At 47.2% G+C, this 13,312-nt stretch overlaps 1 protein-coding gene across 1 annotated transcript in view; it reads right to left on the bottom strand.

Moving 5' to 3' along the window:
- The window catches only part of galnt9 (polypeptide N-acetylgalactosaminyltransferase 9), a 309,591-nt gene that overhangs the window by 94,060 nt on the left and 202,219 nt on the right, over positions 1 to 13,312 (bottom strand). Inside the window, exons 7-8 of the mRNA XM_078227666.1 lie at positions 7,144 to 7,329; positions 4,616 to 4,753 (exon numbers count right to left, since the gene is read on the bottom strand). Coding sequence (XP_078083792.1) covers positions 4,616 to 4,753; positions 7,144 to 7,329 — 324 coding nt within the window. The remainder of the gene's footprint in view (positions 1 to 4,615; positions 4,754 to 7,143; positions 7,330 to 13,312) is intronic.

Raw genomic sequence — 13,312 nt, 5'->3', positions numbered from 1 at the left:
GCAAACTCCACACAGACAGTGACCCAAGTCAGGATTTGAACTCAGGTCCCTGGTGCTGTGAGGCAGCAGTGCTAACCATGTAGGCCAGACCAGGTAAGGATGGCAGATTTCCTTCCCTAAAGGGACGTTAGTAATCCAGATGGGTTTTTACAGCAATTGACAATAGTTTTATGGTCATTATTAGCCTTTTATTGAATTCAAATGTTACCAATTTGATGCGGTGGGATTCAAACCCAGGTCCCCAGCGCATTACCCTGGTTATCCAGATTACTAGTCCAGTGACAATACCACTACAATACTGCCTCCCCCTGAAGCCCTGGGAACATTCTGGTAAATCTGCACTGCATTCCTTTCAAGGACAATATACTCTTTCGAAGATGTGACGTCTGGAACTTACTCAGTAAGATTTGCAGTAATTGAGGGGAAACGGAATTCTGTGTGAATGCTTGAACTCGCGAGCCCATGACATTACTTTAAAACCAAGCAGGGGAGTTGTACCCATTACCCTGTCCAATACTTAATCCTCAGCCAATATCACTCCAAAATACAAATTACTTGGCCATGAATCACACTGCTTCTTGTGGGAGCTTGCTTTGCACAAATTAGAATCATAGAATCCCTACAGTGCAGAAGGAGGCCATTCGGCCCATCGAGTCTGCACCGACCACAATCCCACCCAGGCCCTATTCCCGTAACCCCACATATTTACCCTATTAATTGCCAAACAGTAGGGTCAATTTAGCATGACCAATCAACCTAACCCCTCACATCTTTTGACTGTGGGAGGAAACCGGAGCACCCGGAGGAAACTCACGCAGACACGGGGAGAACGTGCAGACCCCACACAGTCGGTGACCCAAGCCGGGAATCGAACCCAGGTCCCTGGCGCTGTGAGGCAGCAGTGCTAACCACTGTGCCACCGTGCTGCTGTGTTTTCTACTTTACAACAGTAACCACAGTTGGAAAGTTATCGTTGTCTGTGAAGCACTTTGGGATAAACCTGAGGTTGAAAAGCACGATAGAAGTTTGGGTTCTTGTTGTTTCGCCACAACTTGGCATTCTCTCACGTTGCAGAATACGCACGGTTCAACAAATCTTCCAGAAGACAACAGATCACCATCCAGTACCGGAGTAATGGATGGAAAGTTGTTTTTGCAGCAGTGTTAAATGACCAAAATAAAGGCACAGATTCCTGCCTTCGCCAGAGAATGGTGGAATGTTAGCAATACGCCACCCCGCCAGTGGGTTAAAGACTTGTCAAAATGCCTGGGACATCTCATGGCATGGGGCAGCACGGTGGCACAGTGGTTAGCACTGCTGCCTCACAGCACCAGGGACCCGGGTTCAATTCCCGGCTTGGGTCACTGTCTGTGTGGAGGTTGCACATTCCCCCCGTGTCTGCGTGGGTTTCCTCCGGGTGCTCCGGTTTCCTCCCACAGTCAGAAAGATGTGCGGGTTAGGTCGATTGGTCATGCTAAATTGATCCTAGTGTCAGGGGATTTACAGGGTAAATATGTGGTGTCACGAGAATAGGGCCTGGGTGGGATTGTGGTCGGTGCAGACTCGATGGGCCGAATGGCCTCCATCTGCACTGCAGGACTCTATGATTCATCTCAACAAGATTCCATCAGACTCTCCTCACTCCTGATTCTATCCTCAGCTTTGGAAGACTAAAATTGTCCGGAACGACCCGATTGCGACGCACCTCTCATTGTGCTCCGAGCTGTCCCGGACCGTGGAGTGGGAGGACGTGCGGAGTTTCCAGTTGCAGACTGCAGAGAGGCAGGTGACTGGAGGGGAAATCAGGGAGAGCACATTAATGAGAGACTCAATCAGTGTTAATGTAACACGCACTGGGTGAGTGAGCAGCGGATTAGACAGAGCATGCAGTCTGATTACTTACCACGTCACTTGTGATTATGCTGAGGAACCGGGAAGAATGAGGGACCTAACAAGCTGGTATAAAAAGCTGCAAACAAACATCCTCAAACTAGTCTTCAGCCCTGTTTCCAAAGAACAAGATCTGTTGTGTCTGCATCTTGTTCATTGTCTTTAGTCTGCCCCGCGAACACTGTCTGGAGTAATAATCTGGGAAACACGAGTTCAATTCCCAACAGAAAGAAAACTTGCATTTCGATAGCACCTTTCATGACATCAAGGTGCCCTGAAGTTCTTTAGAGTCATTGAAATACTTCCAAAGTGCACTCACTGTTGTAATGTAGGGACACAGCAGCCAACTTGTGCACAGCAAGATCCCACAACAGCGAGGTGATGATGTCCAGTTCACCTGTTTATATGATGTTGGTTGAGGAATATTGGCCAGGGCACTGGGGAGAACTCCCCCACTCTTGAATCATAGAATCATAGAATCCCTACAGTGCAGAAGGAGGCCATTCGGCCCATCAAGTCTGTACCGACTGCAATCCCACCCATGCTCTATCCCCGTAACCCCTTGCATTTACGCTAGCTTGTCCCCGTTACACTAAGGGGCAATTTAGCATGGCCAATCCACCGAACCCGCACATCTTTGGAGTACCCGAAGGAAACCTACGGGGACACGGGGAGAACGTGCAGACTCCGCACAGACAGTGACCCAAGCCGTGAATCGAACACAGGTCCCTGGCACTGAGAGGCAGCGGTGCTAACCACTGTGCCGCCGTGCCGCCTTACTTTGCAAAAGTACAATGGGATCTTTTACATTCGTCTGAGCCGGGCCTTAGTTTAACAACTCAACTTAAAGAAGGAAGGCACCACCAACAATGCAGCACCCCTTCAGTAATGGACCTGCCTAGGTTTTCTGTTCCGGTCCCCTGGAACAGGACTTGAATCCACAACCACATGAGAATTTAGTTACAGCTGCAGTCAGTTTTAAAACTTGAATTCAGTCATCTGGAAACAAAGGGTTGACATCAATTAAGATCCAAGAACATGTCACATTGTTGTGATAAATCCAATTTTAAGAGATGATCTTCAAAGATCAGCCTCCATTTACATAGAAACATAGAAACTAGAAGCAGGAGGAGGCCATTCAGCCCTTCGAGCCTGCTCCGCCATTCATTTTGATCATGGCTGATCATCAAATTCAATATCCTGATACCCCCCTTCCTCCCGTATCCCTTGATCCCTCGAGCCCCAAGAGCTATATCTAATTTCTTCTTGAAATCACACAACATATTGGCCTTAATTACATTCTGTGGCATATATTAATTCCACATATTCACCACCCTCTGGGTGAAGACATTTCTCCTCACCTCAGTCCTTTGTGTCACAAGTCGGTTTACATTAACACTGCAATGAAATTACTGTGAAAATCCCTTAGTCACCACACTCTGGCGCCTGTTCGGGTACACTGAGGGAGAATTTAGCACGGCCAATGCACTTAACCAGCACGTCTTTCAGACTGTGGGAGGAAACCGGAGCACCCGGAGGAAACCCATGCAGATATGGGGAGAACGTGCAGACTCCACACAGACAGTGACCCAATCTGGAAATTGAACCTGGGTCCTTGGCGCTGTGAGGCAGCAGTGCTAACCACTGTGCCACTGTGTCAGTTTACCCCTTTGCCTCAAACTATGACCCCTAGTTCTGAACTCTCCCACCGTTGAGAAAATTCTTTCTAAATTCTCCCTGTCTAATCCTGTTAGAATTTTATAAGTTTCATAAGAACATAAGAACATAAGAAATAGGAGCAGGAGTAGGCCATCTAGCCCCTCGAGCCTGCCCCGCCATTCAATAAGATCATGGCTGATCTTATTGTGGTTTAGTTCCACTTACCTGCCCGCTCCCCATAACCCTTAATTCCCTTATTGATCAGAAATCTACCTGTGACTTAAACATATTTAATGAGGTAGCCTCCACTGCTTCAATGGGCAGAGAATTCCAGAGATTCACTACCCTCTGAGAGAAGAAGTTCCTCCTCAACTCTGTTCTAAACTGACTCTCCCTTATTTTGAGGCTGTGTCCTCTAGTTCTTGTTTCCTTTCTAAGTGGAAAGAATCTCTCTGCCTCTACCCTGTCTAGCCCCTTCATTATCTTATATGTCTCTATAAGATCTCCCCTCAGCCTTCTAAACTCCAACGAGTACAGGCCCAATCTACTCAATCTCTTCTCATCTCCGGTATCAACCTGGTGAACCTTCTCTGTACTCCCTCCAAGGCCAATATATCCTTCCGCAAATAAGGGGACCAAAATTGCACACAGTACTCCAGTTGCGGCCTCACCAGTACCTTGTACAATTGCAGCAAGACCTCCGTGCTTCTATACTCCATCCCCTTCGCGATAAAGGCCAACATTCCATTTGCCTTCTTGATCACCTGCTGCACCTGCAGACTGAGTTTTTGCGATTCATGCATTCTGTGAGATTTCTGTGAGATCCTCTTTCACTCTTCTAAACTCCAGTGAATATAATCCTAACCCACTTAGTCTCTGCTCATGTGACAGACCTGCGCAATATCTCTGTAACAGATTCCTCAATCAACCTCCACCCCGCCCCCCTCTTGATTGCTCCCCACCAGAAGTCCCCCCAGGGGTTCGCCTCAGTGCAGGTGCTAGCTGCTAGAAGCAAAATGGTTTCCCCCATGTGCCTGTACAGTTTCTCTCTGCTGTGATAGGTTACCTCTCCATAGGTGATGGTGTTGTTGTAAATCCGCATTTCGGGGTAGACATTGTCTCTGTACCATCTGAAACTCCGACAGTTCAGCCTCTTGCGCAGTGCCACTCGTTCTGTCACATCACCAAAATCAACCCCCGGATTCTGTCAACAGAAAGTGAGAAGAATTAGAGAATCCTACAGCACAGAGGTCTCTGGGGGGTGGGACTTGAGCCCATGGTGACAAGGGTGTGGAGGCTTTGGAGAGGGCACAGAAAAGATTTACCAGGATGTTGCCTGGTATGGAGGGCATTAGCTATGAGGAGAGGTTGGAGAAACTTGCTTTGTTCTCACTGGAATGGCAGAGGTTGAGGGGAGACCTGATAGAAGTCTACAAGATTATGAGAGGCATGGACAGAGTGGATAGTCAGAAGCTTTTTCCCAGGGTGGAAGAGTCAATTACTAGGGGGCACAGGTTTAAGGTGTGAGGGGCAAGATGTAAAGGAGATGTACGAGGCAAGTTTTTTTACACAGAGGGTGGAGGGTGCCTGGAGCTCGCTGCCGGGGCAGGTAGTGGAAGCAGATACAATAGCGAGTTTGGAGGGGCGTCTGGCCAAATACATGAACAGGGTGAGAATAGAGGGATATGGTCCCCGGGAGGGTAGGGGGTTTTAGTTCAGTCAGGCAGCATGGAAGGTGCAGGCTTGGAGGGCTGAAGGGCCTGTTCCTGTGCTGTAATTTTCTTTGTTCTTACTGTCCTGCAGAAACCCTGCTCCCTCAAAGAACAACCTCAGCCTGGTGTGTGAGCAGGTCACATTGAGACTACTTTTGAAAACATCAAATTTCTCTCCCAGTCTCCTAGGGATGATTTCATTGAGGTGGTTTCATCCCTGTAGGGTTTAGTTGGTTCATTGATGACCGAATACAACCACATGGGGCATTCCTGCAATCCTGGACCCCATAGCAACCACTCTCACATTAACCTAAGAATGATCATAGAGTCATAGAATCCCTCCAGTGCAGAAGGAGGCCATTTGGCCCATCGAGTCTGTACCGACCACAATCCCACCCAGATCTCTATTCCCGTAACCCCACACATTACCCTGCTAATCCCCCTGACACTAGGGTCAATTTAGCATGGCCAATCAACCTAACCCGCACATTTTTAGACTGTGCGAGGAAACTGGAGCACCTGAGGAAACCCACGCAGACACGGGGAGAATGTGCACACTCCGCACAGACAGTGACCCAAGGCCAGGAATCATACCCGGGTCTCTGGCGCTGTGAGGTAGCAGTGCTAACCACTGTGTCACTGTACCACCGCAATGTGGCTGTGTCTAGTTTACAATATTGACAATGCGTGTTTTTCCTCTTGCCGCTAAAACAGGAATCACAGATTTGGGCACTTTTGATCTCGGTTTTCCACCCAGCTGACCAATACCACACTGGATTATATGATGAATTTGATGTGACATTTGTCCTTTCTGAGTGTGAGATATTTGGCAGTGAGGCTGTCGATTACTGAACTCGAGAAAGGAAAAGCTTTATTCAGGTGTACTGAGATTGGGATCAAGACACGAGTTCAGTCATCTAAGCTGCGGATTTCTGAAACTGAATGGAGATTGTGTATGCTTCTGTTGGCTCCTAATAAGTCTCCCTAATGGATGCACAGCACCCCTGATCACCTTCTAAAAACAAAAGAAAAACCGTGATGTGGTGATGTCGGTGTTGGACTGGGGTGAGCACAGTAATAAGTCTCACAACACCAGGTTAAAATCCAACAGGTTTATTTGGAATCACGAGCTTTTGTGATGATCAGCTGATGAAGGTGCAGCGCTCCGAAAGCTTGTGATTCCAAATAAACCTGTTGGACTTTAACCTGGTGTTGTGAGACTCCTTATTGTACAATTGTAACGTAACGTCCCAACGCTTGTACTCAGTGCTCTGACCGAAGAAACGCCTTCTTCACCTTTCCCCTCTCACCGTAAACCTATGCCCTCTACTTTTGGACTTCCTCTACCCTGGGGAAAAGACCTTGGCTATTCACCTTATCTATGCCCCTCATGATTTTATAAACCTCTACAAGGGCCACCCCCTCATCCTCCTACGCGCCAGGGAAAAAGTCCCAGCCTATCCAGCCTCTCCTTATCATTCAAACCAGTCCCAGTAACATCCTTGTAAATCTCTTTTGCCCCCTTTCCAGTTTAATAACATCCTTCCTATAGCAGGGTGGCCTGAATTTTACGCAGTACTCCGAATGTGACCTTACTAATGTCTTGTACAGTTGTACTGTGGAGATGCCGGCATTGGACTGGGGTAAGCACAGTAAGAAATCTCACAACACCAGGTTTAAGTCCAACAGGTTTATTTGGAATCACGAGCTTTCGGAGCGCTGCTCCTTCATCAGGTCTATCGTGGTTCCAAATAACACTGTTGGACTTTAACCTGGTGTTGTGAGACTTCTTACTGTGCCCAAAAAAACCGGCAGTGGTAGAGCCTTGGTGGAAACTACTGGTCACTCTAGATCACATGTTAATGGTATGACGCATACTCACATTGATTGGTATATTCCACGCCATGTAAACGTGTGACTTGAAGTCATCCATCCAGACCTCGGCAGCTCTCAGTGCATTCCGCTTTGCGTAGTAGTCAATGTCATTGTTGTATGGCTTCTTTGTGCGTTCAATGTGGGCCACCCTTGAGCACGGTAGAACCTCCATACTGCCTCCGCACTGCCAGACCTGTACATTCACAACCCAACTGTCAGAGTTATTGGAGCCAAAAACCAGGGCCATTTTCCATGGCACGTGGGCTCATCATCTCGACACAAATGCTGTATAAAACTTTCAAAATGATTAGAGAGACAACTCCCTCCCCACGTACACACAAAGTGACTGCCCATCGACCAGAGAATGGGCAAAATGGGGATGTTCCACTCGGAGGAGGAATGTATTGTGTGATAACCAAGTGCGCAGGGGTGTGGTGGCACACACACTCGCAGACACAGACACACACACACTCGCAGACAGAGACACACACACACACACATGCACACACTCACACACGCACACACACACATGCACACACACTCGCAGACACACACACACATGCACACACTCACACACGCACGCACTCACACACGCACACACACACTCATGCACTCACACTCACACATGCACACTCACACACACACTCACACTCACACATGCACACTCACACACACACACACACTCACACACACACACACACACGCACGCACACACTCACACACACACACACACAGACACACACACACACACTCACACACTCACAGACACACACACACTCACACACGCACACACTCACACACGCACACTCACACACACTCACACACGCACACTCACACACACACACACACACACACTCATGCACTCACACACTCACACACACACACTCACACACACATGCACACATGCGCACACACGCATACACATATGCACACTCACACACACCACACATGCACGCATTCACACACCCACGCAGATACACACACACACACACACCCACACACACATCTCTCTCTCCCTCAGTCACACACACCTTGTTGAACAGCGAGAATCGAATATTTCTCAAATAAAAAAAATTTACAACCATTTTACTTATGAATGTAAAAAGTGAAGATGATTAAAAATATAATCAATGAAAATAACTCATCGAGTGGAATTGGTGTTATTTCACACTGCCTGATCCTAGATCTGTATTTTATATAAAAACTGAGTTGAAATACTATTGGATATTAATTCCATTTGTTTTAAATTTGGGTTAACAGTTAAGCTGTGAAAGCAGCAGAATGTTGCAACGTGCTGTGTTTACAGTCATTTCCTTAACCAATCTTCCTGCTTCAAATGCCTCTGTCCCTTGTTGAATTCACTGCAAAGGAAACCGGAAGCAAAGTCTGTGTGCAGGAGCAGAAAGCGCAGTGCAACTGATCAAACTCAGCTCTGAAAGCTGGAAGCTGTTTGGCAGCATTTCCAACAGCCTGTCAGTGCGCACTCTATTATTACAGGAGCGGAGACAAAAGGTCAACAGCTAAGAGATGAATTAATGCATTGGATTTCACTCCTCCATTACACCGACAAGGAGCGTTGGCACTAATCCGCTCGGACAGAGATGGCTAAGAGAGGACCTTTCAATTATGAGAGGTTTCAAAGAAAGAAATCAGTTATTTCCTCTGGAGAACCAATGATAATTTCAAATCGTCATTAAGTGAATGAAGAGTGACAATTTATTTCTACAGAGCATGGTTGCAGCAAAGGTCATTGTTGTACCTTTTTGTACACTTTTGCTTTAAGGACATGTAATAGAAGATGCAGGGTTAAAGGTTGAGGTCAGGGTGGCAAGGTCAGTTTTAGATTGCTTCCACAAAGAGTAGCACTAGATAGAGGGGCCGAATGGCCTATTTCTACCATCTAAGCATCTATAGAATTTCCATCATCGGCGACTTGTATCGATGTAGTATTTTTAATATACTGAAATGACTTGAGCCTTCACAGATGGAGGAGAAGGGGAGGTGTGGGCGGGATGGAGGGGGGTGGGGGGGGGGGTGTCAGGGGTGGGGGTCAGGGGGTAGCTCGACGGAATGTTCAAGAGTACAAAGGAACTGAAAAAAGTTGAAGTTGAAAAGGGGCGGCACGGTGGCACAGTGGTTAGCACTGCTGCCTCACAGCGCCAGAGACCTGGGTTCGATTCCCGGCTTGGGTCACTGTCTGTGTTAAGTCGGCACATTCTCCCCGTGTCTGTGTGGGTTTCCTCCGGGTGCTCTGGTTCCCTCCCATAGTCCGAAAGACGTGCTGGTTAGGTGCATTGGCCATGCTAAATTCTCCCTCACACTCCCAAACAGGCGCCGGAGTGTGGCGACTAGGGGATTTTCACAGTAACTTCACTGCGATGTTAATGTAAGCCTACTTGTGACTAATAAATAAACTTTAAACTGCTCTGACCAAGACCGCAAGGAACTACAAAGGGTCATGAATGTAGCCCAATCCATCACGCAATCCAGCCTCCCATCCATTGATTCTGTCTACACTTCCCGCTGCCTCGGCAAAGCAGCCAGCATAATTAAGGACCCCATGTACCCCGGACATTCTCTCTTCCACCTTCTTCCTTCGGGAACAAGATACAAAAGTCTGAGGTCACGTACCAACCGACTCAAGAACAGCTTCTTCCCTGCTGCTGTCAGACTTTTGAATGGACTTACCTCGCATTAAGTTGATCTTTCTCTACACCCTAGCTATGACTGTAACACTACATTCTGCACTCTCTCCTTTCCTTCTCTATGAAAGGTATGCTTTGTCTGTATTGCGCGCAAGAAACAATACTTTTCACTGTATGTTAATACATGTGACAATAAATCAAAATCAAGTCCCAAGTCGGTGGTGACTTTCACGAGGGGTCATAGGTTCAAGGTGAGGGGGGGGAGGTTTAACACGGATATCAGAAGGACATATTTTACACAGAGGGTGGTGGGGGCCTGGAATGCGCTGCCGGGCAAGGTGGTGGAGGTGGACACACTGGGAACATTTATGATTTATCTAGATAGCCACATGAACGGAGTGGGAATGGAGGGGTACAAAAGAATGGTCTAGTTTGGACCAGGGAGTGGCGCGGGCTTGGAGGGCCGACGGGCCTGTTCCTGTGCTGTATTGTTCTTTGTTCTTTGTTCAAATCAAAAGTAAATAAATGAGTTACATAAGTACAAGTATTTCTATTTCTTCCTCAACACAAATTCACCACAAAATTATTCAACCCATATTTCAGTTCAAGTGACTAAGGTAGGACTTACAATCAACACAAAGGCCAGAACTTTCTGGCCCTTCACACCGGCAGGACCGGAGGAGGGAACACCCCCACCACGGGTTCGCTGATGGCGAGGGATGTGTTTAACAGGAAACTCCGCTAACAGCAGCAGGACTAGAAGTTCCTGCCACCGGCCAATAGGAGGCCACCTCTGTTGCCATGAAGTATGTGGTTGCACGGAAAATCCTGCCCAAAGTGACAAAGCATCAATAGCCTGGGAACAATATGAATGAGAGGGACGGCACGGTAGCACAGTGGTTAGCACTGCTGCTTCACAGCTCCAGGGGCCTGGGTTCGATTCCTGGCTTGGGTCACTGTCTGTGTGGAGTTTGCACATTCTCCTCATGTCTGCGTGGGTTTCCTCCGGGTGCTCCGGTTTCCTCCCACAGTCCAAAGATGTGCGGGTTAAGTTGATTGGCCATGCCAAAATTGCCCCTTAGTGTCCTGAGATGCGTAGATTAGAGGGATTAGCGGGTAAAATATGTAGGGATATGGGGGTAGGGCCTGGGTGGGATTGTGGTCGGTGCAGACTCGATGGGCCAAATGGCCTCTTTCTGCACTATAGGGTTTCTATGATTTCTATGATTCTATGAGAGGGTTTTTCTATTCATTCATGGGCTCCTGCTCTGCCCAAGACCGCAAGGAACTACAAAAGGTCGTGAATGTAGCCCAATCCATCACACAAACCAGCCTCCCATCCACTGACTTTGTCGACACTTCCCGCTGCCTCAGAAAAGCAGCCAGCATAATCAAGGACCCCACGCACCCCGGACATTCTCTCTTCCACCTTCTTCCGTCGGGAAAAAGATACAAAAGTCTGAGGTCACGTACCAACCGACTCAAGAACAGCTTCTTCCCTGCTGCTGTCAGACTTTTGAGTGGGCCTACCTTGCATTAAGTTGATCTTTCTCTATACCCTAGCTATGACTGTAACACTGCATTCTGCACTCTCTCCTTTCCTTCTCTATGAACGGTATGCTTTGTCTGTATAGCGCGTAAGAAACAATACTTTTCACTGTATGTTAATACATGTGACAATAACAAATCAAATAATCAAATTCAGGTCAATTAAACCATTGAACACCACTAGAGAACCTGGTTATAACAAAAAATTACATTATGTGACGCCTACTTGAGTGTAATTGCTCACAATGTGCCAACTCTGGGCCAATCAACTCTTTCACATTTGATTCAAATACATGAACAAAACTTGAAAAGAGTAATCCGATCCCACTAGCATCCTGTAACATCGACAGATATTGAAATTGTACTCACTATTCCTGTATCCAAGTTATTTATGTACATCAAGAACACAAGCCACCATCACCTACTCAAGACTAACTGGGGGCGGACATTAAATTCCAAGCTTTGCCAATGACGCCCACATCTTAAGAATGAATAAATTGACATGTTTATTCTTCAAAGGACGCTACGTTCCTTCCTGTCCAATCTTCCTCTATTTGCTACATTCAGGAAACTCAAAACCTCCTGCACGGAACCAGGAAAACCCACTGTGGGATATCTGATACTTACAGAAGATACTCTCTTCTAGAACTTTCTTGCTCTAAAGATGCTGCAGCATGCACATGGAGCGGAATTGTACGGCCTCGCTCGACCCGAGACCGGAAAATCCCGCCCGAGATCAAGGGACCTTCCCATTGTCCGCCCCTCGCCCGCTCCGATTCCTGTGGCAGGCTGGGTGGTAGAACGCCGGTGATGGTCTTTATAGAGTTTTTAAGTTTAAAGTTTATTTATCAGTGTCACAAGTAGGCTTATATTAACGCTGCAATGAAATTACTGTGAAAATCCCCTCGTCGCCACACTCCGGCGCCTGTTCGGGTAACACTGAGGGAGAATTTAGCACGGCCAATGCACCCTAACCAGCACGTCTTTCGGACAGTGGGAGGAAACTGGAGCACCCGGAGGAAACCCACGCAGACACGGGGAGAACATGCAGACTCCGCACAGATAGTAACCCGAGCCGGGAATCGAACCCGGGTCCCTGGCGCTGTGAGGCAGCAGTGCTAACCACTGTGCCACCGTGCCGCCAAATGTACACAAGTGTGAGGGTTTCAATAAATTACTGAGTAAACTCTTAACGCGCGTTCCCAGATGAATGACAAATTTATCTCACCCAAAATGTCTGATAATCTTAGACCATAAACAATCTGGCTTCATTCACATCTCCCAGGGTCTAATAACAGGCATTTAAATCTCTTAATAAGTCTTTTATCAAAACTAAAGTTCAAAGTCCTAAATCTGACCCTTAAAATTGACTGTGTGAACATAAATGCCACATTTTAGTGTCCTGTCACACTGCAGCGTGCCTTCAGAACCAGCCCAGTGCATCAGGGAAACATAAACACCGCAATAAAAACTTTACATATTCACAACTCATCACTTTGGACATAATAGGAGTCGTTATGTGTCAGATTTTTGTTTCTTCAGGCTTTCTTACAAATAATTTAGGGTTAGGGAGATATTTCACTTTGTTCAGTTTAACTTTTGCTCGTGGTGCTAATGTTACCCCTGACAGAAGCTCAAGCATTTTAGATAAAAGCAAAATTACTGCGGATGCTGGAATCTGAAACCAAAAGAGGAAATGCTGGAAAATCTCAGCAGGTCTGGCAGCATCTGTAAGGAGAGAAAAGAGCTGACGGTTCGAGTCCAGATGACCCTTTGTCAAAGCACAAAGGGCGTTGACAAAGGGTCATCTGGACTCGAAGCGTCAGCTCTTTTCTCTCCTTTCAGAGGCTGCCAGACCTGCTGAGATTTTCCAGCGTTTTCCCTTTTGGTTTCTGGCATTTAAGAGGCTGCTGCACCACTCCAAGCTGACATCTGGACAACACAGCATCTAGAACATAGAACATTACAGCGCAGTACAGGCCC

The sequence above is a fragment of the Mustelus asterias genome, chromosome 13, assembly GCF_964213995.1.
Source record: "Mustelus asterias chromosome 13, sMusAst1.hap1.1, whole genome shotgun sequence".
Lineage (NCBI taxonomy): Eukaryota > Metazoa > Chordata > Chondrichthyes > Carcharhiniformes > Triakidae > Mustelus > Mustelus asterias.
This window is presented reverse-complemented; position numbering and strand designations above follow the sequence as displayed.